At 38.7% G+C, this 20,614-nt stretch overlaps 1 protein-coding gene across 3 annotated transcripts in view; it reads left to right on the forward strand.

Annotated features, from left to right (window-relative positions):
- Window positions 1-20,614, forward strand: part of pigk (phosphatidylinositol glycan anchor biosynthesis, class K) — a 33,880-nt gene that overhangs the window by 5,734 nt on the left and 7,532 nt on the right. The window contains exons 7-11 of one of the 3 annotated variants that reach the window (XM_005476694.4): window positions 2,272-2,389; window positions 5,078-5,188; window positions 6,737-6,909; window positions 13,041-13,116; window positions 13,375-14,819. In XM_005476694.4, the coding sequence (XP_005476751.1) occupies window positions 2,272-2,389; window positions 5,078-5,188; window positions 6,737-6,909; window positions 13,041-13,116; window positions 13,375-13,458 (562 nt within the window). In that variant the 3' untranslated portion in view covers window positions 13,459-14,819. Of the gene's footprint in view, window positions 1-2,271; window positions 2,390-5,077; window positions 5,189-6,736; window positions 6,910-13,040; window positions 13,117-13,241; window positions 14,820-20,614 lie in introns of those variants that run through there. The other 2 variants (XM_005476693.3, XM_003448446.4) reach the window with 2 other exon arrangements.

Raw genomic sequence — 20,614 nt, forward strand, 5'->3', positions numbered from 1 at the left:
AATCTGGCTAGCGTATCGCTTCAGATCTGTCCCCCTTCGTTGTGTCTGTATGCCACACTAAACAGACGGGCACACTGCCACTGCAGCTGCAAAATAACAAGCTAGCTCACAGAAAATGGCACAGAATATAAAAGCTGACTCTGAAGACATAAAGAGTGACCTGTGTATATTTGCATTGAGATGACTGCTGTTTTCAAAGAATGAAATTTGCTTTGTCTTGAATCTGCACATCAGCACAGAAACAGAGCAAAGGACGGTGAAAAAAGGCAAAAAGTCACTGAACTTAGAAAAACAAAGCATACTGTACAGCAAAATGGGTTTCTCTGAGCTACATCTAGAGGTTTTACTTTTAACTTTGTGAAATTTCACATTTCAACCATCGGGTAAGATTTGTAGAAATATATGGAAAAATAAAATTACAGATTCAATATTTTGTATATGTTTTAATGTTAAATGCTCCAAACCACTGTAATGAGAGTGCATTATAAACATTGCACTATTTGGCCTGGGCTTCACTTAAGCCAACTTGTACATGTGAATACTATACTGGACATGCATTTTCAGTTTAATTAAAGAATTTCAGTAAACTTTATCTCACCCTTAATGTGGTTCTCATTTCCCAGCGTGATCTTAAATTGAATTTGACACCCCTTAGCGAATGAATTAACTAAGGAATCATTTCAGGTGGAAATTTTATGAGTACAACTAGGGCTGTGCGATATGACCAAAATCTCATATCCCGATATTAAGACATCTATCGTCGATATAACGATATAAATTACAAAAATGTAACATTTCCTGTAAATTCTGTGAATCTCGGGCATCTCGACTTGCGTGAAGTGTTTCCAGCTGGGCGTCGTGTACCTGGAGTCGAGTGTTTTAACTGATGCATGGAACTATACATTTTTAGACGTAAGTTGTAACGGCCGCCGTTTTCTTTGTGAGTATTTATTACACAGCGTGCTGCGGAGAAAAGTCTGTTCTAACGTTTGAGTCTAAGGTTTATTTTTTAGCACCTGGCGGCTCTTTTTTGCTTCTCATCCGTTAATACTCTGCATCTTTCACGTGACTCGTTTTATTTTGAAAAGCCTCAACAGGATCTTGAGCTTTATTGTGAAAGGTTTATGTGGAAAATAAACAAGCGGACACGCCGTGGTTTTACCGTCGTTGTTGCTAACGACAACGCATAAAAAACAAGCGCTTGTCCGTCAGTAGTGTGGTTATATTAAATATAAGAGAAAGAGAGAACTTTAAGAAATTAATATAGCCACTACAGTGACCATCAAAATGATGAAAAAATATTGCCGTAAACAGTTTATTTTGCGACACCACGAAACAAACGATAGCGTAAAATGAAACGATAGACGTTTTTCTATCGTCATCCGATATATATCGTTATATCGAACAGCCCTAAGTACAACTGTGGAGTACAAAAAGAAACAAACTAATTGTTGAACTTAGTAAATAGATCTTATTGTCCCTTGTGGCCTTCATTATCTATTTTAACTTTATACTTTAGACCATGTGATCGTGTTCCATGTGGGATAAGTAAGGGATTACAACGTGTTAGCACAGCATTCTCTGTATTAGTACTGTTGAAATTACCTTGAACTTGTCATGTTTTCCTAAATTCTTCTAAAAGTAGAGGCTATTTTGTTCTGTAATTGGGGTTACTATTTAAGCCACTGCTTTGCTTAATTTGTTAATCACGAGATGGTAAATGAGCTTGCACCTTGCTGCTGCGAGTGCCTCTATTGTTGTCCAAACCCATTATCATCAACGGTGAGTGTCTGGGTTACAGTCAGGCTCCAGGCTACCAGATAAAAGCTCAGTGACGCCAGCTTTCATGCTGATGTGATAATTGCAGGGTTGAACTGCTAAATTACAGCCACCGAAGAGACCTCCCTTTATCATCCCCAAACCACCTCGATTAAGTCTACTGGATGTGACAGTCTCTACATGTTTGTCTAAACAGGGGAAAGAAGTTGTAGTGAAATGTAGTGTTTTGTAGAAAAGGAGGATGGAGGGAAGCGGAATGGAAAGGAAGGGGGGTGGTGGTTAAGCTGTGTGCGTGGGAGTGTTAGCAGGACTGAATGGAGCTGTTGGTTTTTCTTGGTCACCATGGTAACTGCAATATGAAAGATGGTTAGAAGGTTTGTGTGATATCCGTTTATTGGAACAAATGGATGAGTGTTATGCCAGCTGTGCATTCTCCCATCACTTTTGTTTGAGAATGTGTATGATCCTCTGTTTGCGTGTGTTTGTCTCCAGGTACAACGAGCTGCTCTTCATCATTGACACCTGTCAAGGCGCCTCCATGTATGAAAGATTTTACTCTCCAAACATCATGGCTTTGGCCAGCAGTCAAGTTGGAGAAGACTCCCTGTCGGTGAGTTATCTTCCCTCACATGGAAGATGAATTAAAAATCATCCATCAGCTTGTCAGATTTTCTAATAAGCAGTGTGATTTCATAGCACGTTGCACTAGCTTGATTTCTGTGTTCATACGCTCTCACCCCCCTGCAACACCAGTCAGTGTTACTTGAAATAGTGTTGCACTTTTGAATTTTTATTCAAATGTCTTCTCTCTTTTAGCATTCAAACTGAGAAAGGTCTGCAAGAAATGTGACATATTACAAGTTTTTCATCATACTAATAATTATCAGAAACCTACTAGCTCTGCACTGCACTCAAATACAAGAACAGTGCTGCTTCTTTTTCCCCCTCTTCTTCCACATTTTACACAACACTGACCTTTTGCTTGAGACGTATAGCTTAAAGTGCAAATCCCTCCACTGCATAATTTAGAAAAATCCTGAAAAGTCTTCAAGAGGCATTGAGGGCAGGAGCTGAGGGGGGGCTGTGGATGTGCGAGGCAGGAGGTGCTCAGGAATCCTCAGGCAACAGAACACACTGAATCTGTCAGAGAGGTTTTTATAAAGAAGTGGACTTGAATATAGTACCTGATGGTAGTCGTGAGTTGTATCATTTTGGGCTGTCACCAGTAGACCTGGTGAAACTTGCTCACTCTTTCTCTGCTTTGCACTGTTGATGGACCAATCTAAAACTGTGCTCAGTTGTGTGTTTGTGTAAGTTACAGAACCACTGTAAAAACACTGAAATGGCCAAATAGGGGATTAGCAGAATATAACATAAACACTTATGAATAATGAGTCTTTTAATATCTAAAAATAAGCATTACTCAAGGAAAGGGACTGTGATGAGGGGACATTTACAAATATAAATTTTATGACTTTAAATAGTGCCAAACTACATTTTATGTACGACCAACTGTTTTTTCTCTTTGTTTTTAATGTTTACACTACTTGTGAAAAATACAATAAATACAAAGTTAAGACCAAACAAACAAACAAAGAAGACCTTAGACATTTTGGAAACAGAACTTATTTACTGACATGGTTTATTATGGCTATAAATATTTGTTTTTGGACTGTTCGAGAGAGCCTTCTGATTATAAAAGCCTTTTTAGTTTCCTTCCCCTGCTCCAACTTTCTTCAGCTTGGCTCTGCTTTTCTAACAAACATATCGTTGCTCTATGGACTGTTTAAAATAGTCTGAGCTTTTTTATTTACAGGGTTTGCTTGTACATTCAGCCACTAATTTTTTTTAAAACTTTGGCCATTTTAATATTGGCATCCACCACTGTAACAACATGTACATCACGGACGAAGGAAAGCATCACAAGTCTCCTTTGAGCAAGAATGAGGCAACGTAGGATTTTGAAATTAATACTTTAGGCATCAACTGTAAGTAGGTATCACGCCTGATACTAAAGTTCAGGTGCAGGTGCTATTATTTTTACATTATCAGCTAATGATTTCAAATTGTCAGCTGTGCATAGCTAATACTATGCAAGATTTCAAAGCAGCTATAATTGTTTTATATCACAGCGTTTTTACATTTAAAGTATCAAATGACTGAACAAAAAATATGAAACTAATACTTAATTTCATGCCTTTAGTGATGAACGGAACCTAAAGATAAATATGTATTTACAGCCTGGGATTGTGTGAAGGGATATTTACCTGATTCAGTGTTTAGCTTTGTGCTCCACAACATTATTGATCTGCTTCACTTTTTCTGCTCTTATAGCAGCGTTTTGTCCAAAGCAGCTGCTTCCAGTGGAAAAGCTTAAAACACACACACTCCTCTACCTGCTCCACACTGAAGAGCATACAGAGTAAGACACTAGCCTGTAAACATATTGGAGAATCAAGAAATATGAGAGCCGGATATTTCCCTTAGGAGCCGTTAGAGACCACAGTGGAGCTTAAAAAAAGCGTGAATATTGGATTTAAACAGGGGACGATATGTCAGTGCTGTTCACATTTTCCATTTTCACACCCCCAGGGGGTTGAAAACTCTTACTTCCTCCGTTATTGGAGATGGATTAATGGATGGATAGACAAAGCACTTAATTAATCCCAAAGAGAAATTGCATTGTTACAGAAATTATCCATCCATTTTCTAAACTACTTTTCCGGTTTGTTTTATTCAGGGTCACAGGGGGACTGGAGCCCATCTGAGCTGTCACAGGGCAACAGCAACCCCCCCAATGTTTTAGTTGTATAAAGGCTAAACGAAATATACTGTAAAATAAATAACAAATATAAATAAAGGAGAAAAAAATGTCTCTTGTCTGCAATACAGCAGAAACTGAAACCTCTGTGTACTTTAAGATGATGAATATCACTCACGAAGCTATCCTGCTGCCACAAGTCTCTAATTCATTTCCTTTCACACGACTTTTGCTGTGACAATGGTTGTTCAATTTCATTGCCAGATGACACTTATCAGATTTTGATAGTGTACAGATTTGCAATGGAAACTATACTTGACTAACTAAAGAAAAAGTTACATAAATTGTTACCTGGGATAAATTTTAAAATAGAAATCAGTAAATGTTGGTGTGGATGTGTATTTTAAAAGACTGTAAGTGTTCATTGTGTAAAAGTGTAGAGGATTGATTAATGAGCCAGAAGTAAAAATGCCACCACAGCGCCCATTCTAGCAACTATTCTTATCCTATACATTTTTAAAATCTGTCTCATTCTAGCACCAGCCAGATTTGGCCATAGGAGTCCATTTGATGGATCGTTACACGTTCTACATGCTGGAGTTCCTTGAAGACATCCATCCTGCAAGCAAAACCAACATGAATGATCTGGTGAGCCTCTGTTAGCTTGTGTGTCCAGTATGGTCACAACTTCCTCATACCTGTTTGCAGGAAATCACAATTTCCTGAACCACAAAATAAAATTCTTGTTATACTCTTGAAAATATGTTAGGGGTGTTAATGATGCATGCAAATTTAAGTTTACATTTGTGCTACTTTTATTTGAGTGACAGAAAGGAAGAGGTTTTCTCTGGTGTCGTACATTTTGAACACCATCATTTCATTTGTTATAAAGTCATTTGTAGTTACTGCTGCAGAGCATAACAAAAAAGGTATGCAGAGTTTTTTTAGATTGACTATTTTGAAAGTCAGCTTTTGAAAGGATGTGGCAATCAGCACTTCTGATACCTGAAGCAGTGTTTTTCTTGTACTGTTCTCTTCCTCTGTCTGTGGTCCAAAAGAAGTCAGATAAAAGTCACACAGGTCACACTTGAAACAGAATATCTGATATGGTGTTGCAGTCGTTGGCCTTTGACACATCAGGATGGAAATGGTGAGTACATGTTGCTCTGGGCCATGACTCAGTCTCAGCAGCACCTCCTTTTTCATGTTTTAGCCTCCTGTGGAGATTCATGCCACAAGGACCACTCCTCATCTGCGTCACCCGGAGTTATGCTCAAAGCACCTCAGATCGTTACTCTGGCACTCAGTGTGTTTTGACACATGCTTATTATTTTTTTCTTCCAATTTTTCTGTTTCTGTAGATTCTCTGTTGTGCCTTTTCAGGGAATTAAGGATCAATATTATGGATTTTCTGGATGAGCCCTCTGAGTTTTCGTTCTTTTTTTTCTTTTTCTTTTTTTTTTTCCCCCCTGATTCAAGCTGCAAAGGTGTGCCATTTGCTGTACCTTTCAAGTCCTGTCTGACTGAGGAAATATTGTTGACCTCAGTTGTGTGATTTTATATTCTTTTCAAGCGGAAAACAACACATTGATAAACTCACATAGGATTCATTCACAAGTGGTAACGTAAAGTGTGGTAAAAATTGTCATTGACAAGGCCATGCACAAATGTCAGGCACTCTGCCTCTAATCTGTTCCTCACAGTGTCACACCTCCCAGAGCAATAGCTCAATACTAGCTGCAACTGGAACTTGGAATTGGTGGTGTAAAAAGGAATAAATCTAGTATCATGTCTTTGTGCAGAGCTGACCTGTACATGCAAGTTATGCTGCTGCTAAAGCTGTCATTGTCATGAGGAGAATATTTACATTTAAAGAGACATTGTTAGTTGTTTTTGTTCTAAATAGTCTGAATAAACATATCTTCATATACATATCCAGAATCTGCATGCAAGGGACACTGGGACACGAAGCTTGGTGGTTTCCATTTGCAGTCTGCTTGTATCCAGAGTGCCATCAACCAATTAGGAAATGTGTTATCTGTTGTCCAGAAAATTGTCGGTTTCCCTCAGCAACTGTCAGCGCCAGCGGACTAGCTGACAGGCTCCCAAATAGAGCTCCAACGTGACAGAAACCACTAATTTAGAACAATGCTGAATATTCCTAATGTGAATTTTTTTCTGTCTCTGCCTCCTCAGTTCAAAGTGTGTCCAAAGAGTCAGTGTGTGTCCACTCCGGGCCATCGTACTGACCTGTTCCTGAGAGATCCTGGAAGTGTTCTCATCACAGATTTCTTTGGTAGTGTCCGCAAAGTTGAGCTCACCATGGATGCCATCAACTTGACTGACCCCATCAAGCAGATGGAGGAGAAGTAAGTTGAATTTATTTGTTTGTTTGTTTTTTGTTAATGGGAACAGGATGGCAGCCTTCTAGAAACTAAAAACTAAAAATCACTGGTTGCCGGGTGATTTCATTGAACTTTGCATTTGGCAAAAAAGTAGCAAAGGTCTAGAGTACAACACACTCAACCTTTTGGTCTATGAGGTTCTGGCTGGCCAATGAATTAAAGTAATCTATTAAGTAGTATAAGTTAATGTGACTTTGAATATGTGAATGGCAACAGATTTGCAATTTCTTTTCAGCAATTTATGGTAGTTAATCACTGTATTATCAGATTGCATCTAATTTCCAACTTATTGCCATTTTATCACCTTCTTGATGGACCGAGGTTGCGTGGTTGCAGACCTTGTCCCCCTCTTTGAAACAACCATTTCAAAGGAAACGACACTGCGAGTTCATTGCATGCAATTGCAATTATTTTGGCTGTTTTCTGGTCTCCAACCACTGTTTTCCCAAATGTGACTGTAGCATTAAAGATACCTGTGCAAAAATAAGTTATTTAAAAATTGCTTCCAGATTTTCAAAATGAAAAAAAAAGAAAAGAACTAAAGCTAACAACAGAAAGGGAGATTAAAGGTAGATATTAAAGGGATATCAAATGAAGTTGAGCTTGGGCTGGGCTGTAGTTTCATGATGACATGAGGGTACAGTAAGTCAGTGTCAACTTTGTTTACTAAGCAAGTCATTTAGAAAGCCTTATGTACTATGGAGACCTGGATAAGGCCTTTTGAGTAAATGATGAAAAATAAGTATCTGAAATAGCCACTGGTATATAACACTGCCTCCTGGTGGTTACAGTTTTACATTACTTTTAATAATCATGTAATAATCATTGCAAAAAAAGGTGGTCAACTTGTGAGTGTTGCATGTGCTGAAAAAGAGGTGGGGTGGACAACCCTTATAAAATACTCTCATTTAGGTCAGCCTCATTGCCAGCAGCCAAATTCATTTTGTGTTCAGTTTCCAACTAACCAGCCTTTGATTTCTGTTTGGAACACCTCCCATCAGTGATATTGATTCCTCTGCTAATGATGTGTTGATTGGCCTGTTTCTGGAAGATTAAAGCACTCAGTGGCTGTCACTATGACTACCATGTAGTGGTTTTAAGACCTGATTGTAAAGCTGACCAATGACATGTTTGTCTTGGGTAATGATGCTGCTCATTTAGAACGCATTTACTGCTTTTATAATCAATAACGACACTGAAAACATTATTTCAGAGGGAAGCAGAGCTCATAATTGCGCATCTTCATTGTCAGCCTTCAGACTCAATGCAGTCTCTCTTCATAAGTGGCAGTGAGTAATGAGCAGTGTTTGCTTTAGATTATCTGTGGCGCTACCCCGTGGTGAATTGCACATATCCAAATTAGTGCATTCTTACATTTTGTGATAAATAGGTTGAGCCACTAGATGGCTGTAGAGAGCTGTCAAACCTTTTCTCTGTGCCTCACGATGTATTGTTTGCTTTATTACCAAGCTCCACTAATGCCATAATAAGCACAATCATCAGGAGTTTTAGGAAGCACACAGCTATCGCAAACAGTTTCCATACACTGATTCTCTAAGCTGCAGGAGCAGATGTTTACTGTTCAACCTAAAGATGCAATGGGAATTTAACTTTATTAATGATAATACCACCACTCCCCCAACCCTTTGTATTAATTTCATTAACTGGGTTTTAATTGAACCACTGGGAAGTATTAAAGAATCTAATGTGGTTGGCTGCTAATTAGTAATTAGAGGCAATTGCAATACTGATTTTAGTCATTGGCTGTTTGTGGCCCCGGGCAAGTTACTCATTGCACACAACTTCCCCTATTACTTTAATATCGATTACAGCCAGCACATTAGTCCTGCTGATCCTCATGCAGCACAGAAACACCAACACAATGTTATTGAGCTAGCTGTTGGCCTAATTCAGTCCTAGAGAGAGACGTTTTATCTCCATTTCTGATGTAAGAACAAGCAATCCCCTGATTCATTTGAAGTTTAACAGATTCACCAAAGTGCTTGCAGCATCTTTGTACTTTGTTGATGTTGGGAAGACTAACAAGATTTACTGCCATTTTGTACATCCTGTCAGGGTGTTTCTTCAGCCACATTCGGACTTGACTGATAATGCGGTGACAGGAGGTTGCTTTCTGTGCTTCTGTTGGGTCTGGACAGCATTGTAGCAGTGGGGAGATTACAAGACAAGCATGTGAAAATAATAGCCATGACCTCATTACTGCAATCATTTAAATTAATGTAGTCATCAGCGTTGGCATTAATAAATAATTATTCATAATTTAACGTGTGAAGATGTTTAAAACCTATTAACGGGTCTTTGTAAATGGAAGGGTTCAACGTGTTTGCAAGGTTTTACCAGTGTAAAATATTACATGTAGTGGAATTAGACTATTCAAAGGCTGATTATCCATAACTGGCCATGAAATAAGAGTTAAAAAAAGCTATTTTTGACAGTCTTGCAAAGTCTTAGCACTCGATATGTTCTGGGTTTTTTTTTCTTTTTTGTGATTAAATGTTAGAAGGTTTGTGCCAGGAAAGAAAAGGTTTCATTTTAACACACAAAAAAATATTTTTAGGGCTAATGAATTTCAGGAATAGAGAGCCCAGATTTATGCAGAGATGCCTATTTAAAATGCAAAGTGTCTCTCTATACTTGAATCAAAGAAAGATGAGCAAGAGTGCCAAACAATAAGGCAGTTGAGGCTGTAATTATTAGTGTGGTGGTGGGGGGGCATCACAGGTTTGCTCTGGGTTTTATTAACATCACTTACCTCAGTTGATTGATTTTGTTGTTTGAAAAAGAAAAAGCGATTCTTTAGACTGTTCTGCTATTTTTATAGAAGAAAATACATTTTTATGGTTTTTCACATTTGAAAAGCAAGGAGCTGAAACCAGCTTATCTTTGTACTGTGGTAAGCCCTTTTCACACATGATCTTTGGACAGGTTGGGGAGAAACGGGTCGGGATATTTTCCACAGTTGTCCTTTGTTACGTGTAGCAAACAGCAAGCGATAGTCCTCTTCAAATGTGTTTGCACTCCTGAAAATACTCGTTGCGGTTCAGGTGAGAGAGCTATGTGGATAGAGCATGCAGGAGGCACCAGACTATTACCTGCACAATGGTGCAATCGAATATCATGCAGCCTTTGTACAAGGGAGACCAGCTGATGTCCAAACCTGCTGTATGTGCTGGGCGCACGGTTGAAAACAGTGATGAATGCCTGAAAGAAAAAATAAGCAAGAAAATGTAGTATATTCAGTTAGTGTTGATCTTTAATTGATTTTTATTTACAACCCTCTTTAAAGTAACCATGCTGCATGCTTGAAGAGTATTAAATCCCAAGAATTGGCACTCCCCTGAGAAACCAACGTTCTGGATCATCTCAAAAAGCAATCACTAAATCGATGTCAGAAACTGGATCTTTATGAAACCTTTGTCCAGATGTCATTGCGAAAGTTAGAAAATTGTGTTTCATAAGACCTGAAAATGGGTTGTAGTGAGCTCAGTGTGTTCCCACAGAGAGAAGATCACAGATGTCCTCAGAAACAAGCTGTTATTAAATATAGTGCTGCTTTAATCCACTTTTGTCAGCTCGTTCTGCCTCTCAGACAAGTGGAGGAGGACATTTAGAGAAGATGTGTACATGTGTGCGAGTGTACACATGTGCCTGTCTCATTTTCTAGCTCGCTTTCTCCTCTCTCACTCCCATATCCTCTCGTGCATTTCTAAACATCAATTTCTTCCTCAGAACAAGCCCTTACATTAAGTGAATGGCACTTGATGGCGAAGACGTTTTAATGGACCCTCTCGATCCGCAACGTTATACATAAGCTTAGCACTGTAATGACATTGTGTAGTTCCTCACTCTCAGCCATCGGTGGTTGTTGACCGTAACACGTCCTCCTCTGGGCTACACCAGCTCCCAGAGTAATTACAACTATCAAATTAAGCTGAATTCATATCCCATTGAGTATAAAATATACTTAATGTAATTTGTGACCTGCAGCACTGGATTGTGTCTGCAAAAACTGCTTGAGCTGCTGGCAGAGTAAAAAAAAAAAAGGAAATTTGTTTAACCTAAAGACTGCAGCTGGAGACGGCATTGATATCAGAACTAGAGGTGGGGGATGAATGCAGGCACATCCATTTAAATAAGCAGAGAGGACTTACAATTCCTCTCCGAAAAGGTCTTTGTGGAAATAAAATAGAAAGTAGTTTGAATTGAATTAGAGCTCATTTCTCATGTTAAGAAAAAAAGGGTGGAAGATCCCAGCGGTGACACATCTGTGCTTTTAGTGACATGTTTCTTGTGGCAGAAGAAGCTTGGCACGCACAGAAGGCTCAGCAGGAAGTTGTTTCTCTGCTTGCCAGTCCATACGCTTTACTACTATCTGTTTTGTCTGAACACCTTCTCTTCATCGCACGCGAGAAGAGACTGTGTCATGAGCAGTGTGACATGAAATGGCCAGAGAGAAAAATGATGGGTAAAGGTAACTTTGAGTGAAGAAAGACACAAATAGAAGAACAGGTTTCAATCATCAAGTGGCCGGAGGTGTGTCATGATGGCTCACAGGGGAGATGTGACCCACTTTGTCTGACCTAAATTTTCCTGAAAGACCGTCACTCTTGAACCTCCACTTGACAGTAAACCTTAGCTCTGACCCCCGTTTGACTTTGTGTCAGAATCTTTTATTTTAGGCTTGTTTGTAACTTTCAACGTTGCTGTCATCCGGACATGGGTGATTGTCAGGTTGATGGACCTCATGGATTTATTCAGACAAACCCCCTAACAGAGCTGCTTTACAGGTGGTTTTTGTCATATGTACATTTAAACATTTAAAGCATTATCAACTCAAGTGAAATGTTGCCAGACATTTGAATACTTGTTTTTCTTCATTGTCATTAAGAGCAGGGTGAGGTGTTTGTGTGGGCGACTGTGTGTTTATGGTGTATGGTGCTGTAGCTTGTGAGTGCGCTGCCTTTGCCCTTTAAACACAGTTTGATCAACTGCTCTTCATTTTGTTGGACTAAAATAATTTTATTGTGACTGTAGAAACATTGTGGCCATTCTCGACTGATCCTCTTGCAGATATCTAGTGATTTGTGACATCTGCAAAGGTATGGGCTTAAACCTTCGTCCTTCAGAGCAACCTGATTTAGGCTGATTCTTTCAGAATGATGGATACCTATTCTGAAATACTAAAGGCATGTCTGGTGGTTTTTTAAATTGACCACTGAGAAGTGAAGACAAAGCTGAATAAAGTAAACCAGAACAGTATGTTGATTTCATGTAGGAGTCAGCCAAGAGCTGATGAAATGCTCTTTTTATGCTATTATTTCCAAATTTTAATTTTCCACAGTTTGTAGACTCACTTTTATTTTATAATACGACACAAATTTAAACAAAGAAGAACAGACTTAGCACTAGTGGCTATATATAAAATCTGTAAAATGAGAACCCAAAAGAAGCTGGTTTCCGTAGAGCAAAAACAACAAACACCAGCTGACAACAAATATGAAACCAATCCATATGAGTGTTGAAGCTGAATGTGCAGCTGCCTCTGACTTCATTGATTTCTGCATCGATGTTCACTGGGGTTTTAGAAGAATTAGTGCAGAGTGCATTGCGAATGTACAGGGGGCTCAGGAGTTTGAAGCCCCTCTAACATTTCTTCTTCAGTGAAAATGTGGAGAGTGGACTGCTCAAGGTATAGATTTTTGCTGGTGAATGACTCAACGAATTATACTGCGATGGGTAGTGAAATGCAGGGAATCTCTTCCAATCACATCCTCTATTTTAAAGATGATTTTGACACTCATCTGATGCTCCAGGATAACTTTCATTAATTTATCTAGAAGGAGAAAAAGGGGAAGTCATTTGCATCAAAATGCATACAGCTGACTGTCAGAGACACACACACCTGAGCTGCACACAGACTGCCAACGGAAACACTGAGTCTGTTCCTCTTCCTGACAGCTTTTCTTCATCACTGAATGATGGTGTTCCACATAACAAAAGCCAAATGTATGAGTGCAATTTGCTTTCTTGAGTAAATGCTCAAAGCGTGCGGTTTTGTGTGTTTTGTTTTTCAGTCCTGTAAATGGAGAGGAGCAAAAAGAGGTGTACTCGTATGCGGACCAGCTGCCAGTGTCTGAGATCATCCATCAGGTAAGAGGCTGATACTCAACCGCACGAGGAAGCCCATGTTGCTACAAATGAGGTGTTTGTCAAATACCTTTCATGCAAGTTTTCATGCTTGTCAACTTTTATGTGTCTTTTATGTGTTTGCGTAGGCAGAGCTTCTTCTTTTTTTTTCTTCCCTGGCTCTTGTGTTTTGCTTCTCTTTTTATGTTGTTATTTTCAAGTGTGTCCATGCTCCTTAATTTGGACACAGAACAGAAAGTTATGTGCAACATCCACCAACAGATGTCTTTGTGCCGTTTCCATGGTGACATCTCTAAGTGTGAAATGCAACTGCCTCCCGGTCTCGGTGTGGAGGGGCCACCATGAAATCCAGCAGAAAGAATAGGCAGGATTGTGGAAAAGAATTGTGCATTCACCTCATTCCCAAATGAATTGTGACTTTCACTCGGGTCGACCTTCACAAATGAACACCTCTTCCTCCTCAATCCAGCTTTAGAATGCGCGCTGTGCATTCAGAATAGCCTGGCTCTGGTCTTGTATTACTCTCGTAAGATTTTTCCATTATGAGACTATTAAAAATACAATTTCTGTATTTCCACTTCAACTTATGCCTCACAAAAGTAAAGAATCCACATTAATCTTTGCCTCGAGCAAGAGTAGACATTATTGGTGATTACATTTGGGGTTCAGCCTTGTGAGCTGCCTGCCTTTTTAAAATCCAGAGAGTGGACACGTTTATATCGACGTGTACACAGTGCATTTGCAGGGCAAGACCAGATTTGATTGAACTTTGGAAACCTAAAAAGTCACTTTGTATGCACTCTGAATGTTGAGTGTGTTGCTTAGTTTTTCTTTGCGTATTTTAATTAGTTCCTGCATATGTAAATACGATGTATGATGATGAGATGAAATGTGGTGAACGGAGCATCTAGTTAGTTTTGCGTTTACTGACATGTTGTTTTAGCTTTGCATAGCACTCATCTAACATAGCATTGTTCAGGTGCAATACTGCATATTGTCTGAACATTGCATACCTCAAAGCCAGGGCTGTCAAAGTCATTTTACATTGTGGGCCACATACAGCACACTTTGATCTTAAGTGGGCCGAGACAGTGAAACTTTCCTGTCTGTCAGTCTTAATTTGAACTTAATCTGTGAGATGGCTCAATATAAGTGCAAGTTCAACAGTATGTCTCAGTTTTTCTACATGACAAAAGAATCTTGCTGTAGTAAATGAAAGAAATCTGTCAGCATGACTCTTTGGGCTTAAATTGTAAGACATAAACTGCAGACAGTAGATAGTGGAAAAACAGGAACTTTTCTTTTATGACTTAATTAATGTAGTGCAGAATGGATTGGTTGGTTAAAAATACAAAAGTGCAAAATGTATGCCTTCCTTCACATTTTCAAAAGTTGTCCAATGAGCCGGATTAGAGCCATTGCTGGGCTCATTCTGGCCTCTGAGCCTTATGTTTGACACCCCTGTTAAAACAGACACAATGAAGCTTTGCCTAATTTAATTAGTAAAAATAATTGGCCAGATGATAGCTGAAGGATAAATTGTATTAAGCCACGACATTTTCCTGGTTCTTTTTTTCATTCTTTTTTGTTTCTTATTCTTTGTTCTTCAAACAGTTTAAGCCAATTTTTATATTTGTCGAAATGATAAATGGTCTGTTTGGATTTAAGCAAAGTTTTCTTTAAAAAAAAAAAAAAAAAAAAAAAAAGAGTCATAAAGTTTACTAACGTCTCTACAGACTGATTAGCTCTGGCATTCCAGCATGAAGGAATTAAAGTAAACTAGTAGACATATTTTAAACTCAATGAAGCTGGTCACATTCACACTGAGCATCCAGGTTCATATAAATGTGGGCCAATATCATATATTGGTAAAATTAACTTATGATTAAAACAAAATTTTCCCAAGGCAAGCCACAGTAAGCTGTCTGCATTTTAATAGACTGGTGAAAGCCCTGTACAACCTTTCTTTGGATTAGTTAAATGTTAACCAGCCATCCACAGTGAAAAACCCACAGATAATTAGCACCATAAGCCCTCATTTTTTTTGTAGATTCAGCCCATTCATCAGGGATAAGGTTGTTATTCCAGATTCAGCCATGAAAATGGATCAAGCAGAAATGTAGACTGTTGGGACCAAAAATGAGTTGACATGTGACAGTTGACACTGATACATGATACAGGTGATGTCACACCTGACAACGTCCAGTCAAAAAGACACCATATCAAAAAATATTTCTACCTTCTCCATTGAGTGACAACTTCCACAATGTGGAGCTCTAACGTAAAAGACAGAAAAGCAAACAGAAAACCAGACTGTGCTTTTGTTGAGGCTCAAAGAGTGATCCAAAGTCATTTTGTTCTGCCGACATCATGAAAGACGGCAAGCTGATCAGACACAGTGAACACCTCATCAGACAAAGATATTTTTTTAGTCTGAGTAATATTACACTAAAACCAGCTTCTCTTGCTTCAGAATATATTGGAGCATTTAGGACCTAATAGTCAGAAAAGTCCCACAGGAGGTGATGAAAAGAAAATAGAGCTAAAAGAAGACCGAATAATGGACTTGGATTGAAGAGGTGGGCAGTCATAACTCCAAATTATTGTTCATTTTGCTCAGTGTCTACTACAACAACCTTATTTTATTAACGATATTTCAGTTCGATTGAGTAGTAGCAAGCTAAAATCTGTTCATTTAATAAATGAAATGGTGCACCACAAACAGTTTTATTGTTTTATGTTAATAAAAAGCCTTTTTGTCTACATAATAGATGCTTCCTGAAGTCTATGTTAGCAGTGTACCTCCAGAGCATATTCTGCACTTAATGGATATCACCTTGTCGTTTTAATATCTGTTTATAATAAGCATTCAAGACTTAGTTCTTCCTTACAGTAAGTCTTAGTCATAGGCATGCTGTCTAAACTTAATGGGATGTCATCTTGCAAAGCCTTCGAGAGATCATGGATTAAAGTTAAAATAAAATTGGACTATTTAATACAACAGTTTTTCTGCTGAGCAAAATGTGACAGTTGAGCAATTGTTTCTCTCACTTTAGAGAAGTAGTAGGTAGAAATACTAAGGATTTGAAAGTACAGCCCTCCTCCTGCAGCTCATGCATCTCTTTCTTAATGAGTACGACTATATATGATTGACAAGCCACTGCCAGAAAGCCAGCCCAGGAGTTAGTCTATGCTAGTTGTTGTTGTTTTTAAAAAAAATACCTAATCATTAAAAGCCATTCAAAATGAAATCAGCAGCTTACTCTCACAGAGAAAAATAACAACAATCTCTAAAACCAACCTGAGGCTAATGCTATCATGAAATTTTGCCAGTCTTGTAAGCACTTTTGATATTGACATTTTTCGTTTATTCTCGTCTACTTTTTTAGTTCCTTTTGTGATAAATTACTTTTTTATGTGAACTTTAAAGTTTGTGCAGTTATTCTCTGTGTAAATATCAACCTTTCCTGCAGGAGTTGTCATACTCAGTCAGGATTTACACCATCAGAGTGAAATGCCTGGACAGGAACACAGAAAACACATTTTCTAGACTACATTGTCTTAGGTTTGAGGATGATGACTAGAGGAGGTGAAGAAGGGGTGATATTTTTTTGTCAGACCACTTATATCAAATGAATGATTATTATGGATTTTTGCCTAATGATGCCAAAAAATGATATTACCAGATTACTACTACAGTAAGTTACCTTGGCTTTCAATACTTAAATTTAGGGAGATGCTTTGAGATGCTTAACCAAGTGTCCAAATGGGCTTTGGGATTTTGAACCAAAGCCTGGATTGAAGCTCCTGTTTTGAGGGGTCTGAAGAACAGTGGTCAGCACTTCTGTTAAAAAGGGTACAATGATCACTTTGTTGAGTCATTTGTTAAACATTTGAAATGCTTCTGATTCAGGCTTCAGTGGCCACAGTAGAGCTGCAGTTGCTGTCGTTTGCTTTGATTCTTTCTTTTTTTGTCTCCCTCATGTCAACAGACACTAAACTATTGGTGTTGATAGCAGAGGTCAAATCCAACTGAACCGAGTAAATGGCAAAATATAAAAGAAAATCTTGGGTCCTGCTGCTGGAAACATCACTGGCTGACACTGACTTTAGTGTGAACAAAGAAGTCACAGTTAGTTGGTTGAAAGGAATGAAGCTGACCAAAGGCCTGAGTCCTGTCAGATGCTTATTGAGTGTCATGATTGGAAACAGGAGGGGTCTCCACAGCCAGCGGCACTCTGGGAAATTAGCTGAAGAGTGCCCCAGACAAGTGGCAAAAACTGGTCTCTTAAAGATCAGCTGCCTTCTCATATAAGAGTAGTTTATTAATTGAGTTTTATTTTTTTTTTAGTAATAATCTCACTATTCAAAAGAAGCAAACAAACAAAACAGTCGCTCACAGAGATGCTTTCCTTTAAAGCTCTGCTGTCTGCTACTTGGTTTCATTTCTTTGTGCACTCTATTTTGGCTCCCTCCTGCTTCTCTTTATATGTGTGTGTGTGTGTTTTTGTTTTTTTTCCCCTCTCCCTCTTATATTTGCACCCAGCACCCAACAGACAAACACACTCGTCAACCCAGTGACCCCTGACAGAGATTTTGATTATAAGCCTGCACTCCCGCTGGATTGAAGATGGGAGTCCTGGCAGACTGAGTCTTCTATCTGCCCGTCTCCAAAGTCCATCTGTACTGCAGCAGAATGACCAATGTCCATCAAGCCTATTGACAGTTCTCTCCTTGTTGATTAGCTGTCAAATAGTGTTCAGTACTTTCAGATATCTTATTGTTGTTGTTTTTTTTCCTATTAGACCAGACCATGGCTTGTAAATAGAAAAGTCATCAAAGTGACTGACAGTGGATATATATCTATATATATATATAGATATATATATATATATATGGCTGGGCTGTATGGTGTGTAGACAAGCTTCCCTCATTGCGATTGTGGATGTTAGGAGATGATTAATGCCCTGTCACTGTTGGCAGTTGTCTCACTAGTGCTTTCAGGGTTAGTCCCCTTGTCCTGACACCTTCTCTTTCCAAATTCACACATCTCATCCGATTGTCATTGCCAAATCACTGTGGGTTCATTGCTGGAAATAACTAGAAGGAACTCTCCTTTTTTTCCCCCCTTCCTCTCATGTGTGTTGTACTTCTTTTCGCTTCCCTCGCTGCTGTGAGTCCTGGTCTCTGGCGTCAAATTGTTATTTGTTCTTTTGCCAGCTTGACGCCACCCCATATGGCTCTAGAGAATTGAAAATGGAAACAGTGAAAATTAATGCTTCGCCTGCTTCCTAACCCTCTCCCAATCCTCCTACAGTATCCGCTTTGCAGCAGTAACTCTTCTCAGAGCTGAGTGTTAGGATTGTATGGATCACAGGAACGGCTCACTGTGTCAGTCTCTGTTTAATCAAATATCAACTGGAATTTTCTTTGCTCAGTAATTATGAATAATATCCTCTAAAAAAGAGAGAGACAAAACAAATCATGCTTTATGAGAGACTAATGCACCCACTACTTTGACTGTTTCAGTACTTGCATAAGGCTTAAATGTCACAGCAATACAGTGGAGTGTCCTGGCAGTGCACAGCAGCTGCTGTTCCTTCATCTGGCTTTGAACAACATAAAATTTGCTGCAGTTTTGACCTTGGAGTGCTAGTGTTTGGCAGGGTATTTCGGAACTCCCTCAGCGACCATTAGCATCCTGCAAGCCCATGTTAATTAGCTCCGATCAATCAGATGGGTGGCTCTTAATTGATTGTACTGGTGAACCGAACACACAACACAATGTGTATGTAATGGTAACATGCTGCTTCAGTGTTGGTTCCTGTCCTTGGCAGTGGGATGTGAATGGTTTTGTCAGTGAAGGTCAGTGAACACTGGCTACTTAACTGCTTCTCTCTGACCTTCCTATTTCTATTAGTTTTATTCTCTGCCTCTCTCATACCTGAGTTTCCTTTTCTATTTAGTTTTTACTTTGGGGTAAAAGGGCACAGATACAAAACTCTTATGCACATCTAATGACAGAGTATAGCAGACATTTCCCACTTAAAAAAGCTGCTAGACAACCAAAGTTTCTATCAGTAATTTAGGGTATTGGTTAATTGACATAAAAGTAATACCTTAATCAAATAACTTACATTAACAGTTAAGTGCAACATTTCCAAACGTGAATTAATTTCACGCTCTCCTAATTTAATGTTAAAATTTTTAATTTGGATTCCTCGCTCCATAAGATGCGTTGCTTCTGATTTTTAGTCCAGTTGTTGTGTAACTTGCCGCACCTCAGCCTTTTCTCCAAGCTTACGTTCCTTAAGAATGGCTTCTTGACAGCCGCCTTTCCACTCAGACCATTTCTGAAGATGATACAGTGAACGTAGATGGATCAACTGAAGTAGCAGATGCATCTCTCAGGTCCTGAGTCAGGTCTTTGCTGGATTTTTTCCCCTCTATTTCTCTGCTGTAGATTGTTTTGTTTTTTAAGGCCTAACACTTCTTCTTTTGTCCTCTACTTGTCCAATTTCCTCAGATTTTTAAGGACACACTTGCACACCATGCTGAAATATATCAGTAATCCACTGAGAATCACCTGAGAACCTCAAACTTACATTATTCAGATAAAGAAATGGGAACCAGTTATCCATTTGAAAGGCTGCTTAGTAACAAAGTGCCTAAATATACAATTTAAAGCACGTTTTAAAGACAAAACACTGGCTCATCCCTTGTGTTAGGTACCTCTTTATGCTTTAATTTATAAGTCAGTGTTAAGTGGTTTGACACTAACCTATAACATTTGTTAGTCACAAGGACTGAACTAAAAATGAGTGAAAAAGCGTACAATGTCCAAAACAAATTGAAAAGCTTGGAGAACTTTTGCACTTTTTAAAAAATGATAAGAATATCTGGCTTCTTGGAAGCAACATATGAAAACAAGAAGTAGCTCAAGACTTTTTCAGAGCACAGTATATGTAAGTCAGCTGATATAAAGCTATATTTATTGGGTCTTTGGGAGGTTTGTATTTGGTGTTGTTCTTAAAAAGTGCATCTTTTTTTACTCTTATCCTTATAGTCTCCATTATATAGTTTGTACAACAGAGAGGTAACAAATGTAAAATGTTTCGCGAAGTACACTTACTAGACATAGGAGTAAAACAAAAATGTAAAGTATACTTAAAGGATTACTTTATGTAAAAGTAACATTTGGCTAGTCGTTTGATTATTGTGTAAAATCTCCCCAGCAGTATTTTTTAATATTAACTTAAATAATCATTAGTTTTTTGCAGCCAAATTGTGTGGTGGTCCTTTCTCCTCTTTGTTTTTTTCCTTTTTTCCCTTCTTATATCTTTAATATTCCCTTTACCTTCTTCTTCGTATATGCTTCTCTCTGCCAGCTGTGCTGATGTGGCTTCCTGTCACAGTCACTCCATCTCCCTTTGGTCTTCTTCACTCCAGGGACTGCGTCTTAAGACGCACATGCACACCCACAAACAACTACAGTCACACA

The sequence above is a fragment of the Oreochromis niloticus genome, linkage group LG18 (genome assembly GCF_001858045.2).
Source record: "Oreochromis niloticus isolate F11D_XX linkage group LG18, O_niloticus_UMD_NMBU, whole genome shotgun sequence".
NCBI lineage: Eukaryota > Metazoa > Chordata > Actinopteri > Cichliformes > Cichlidae > Oreochromis > Oreochromis niloticus.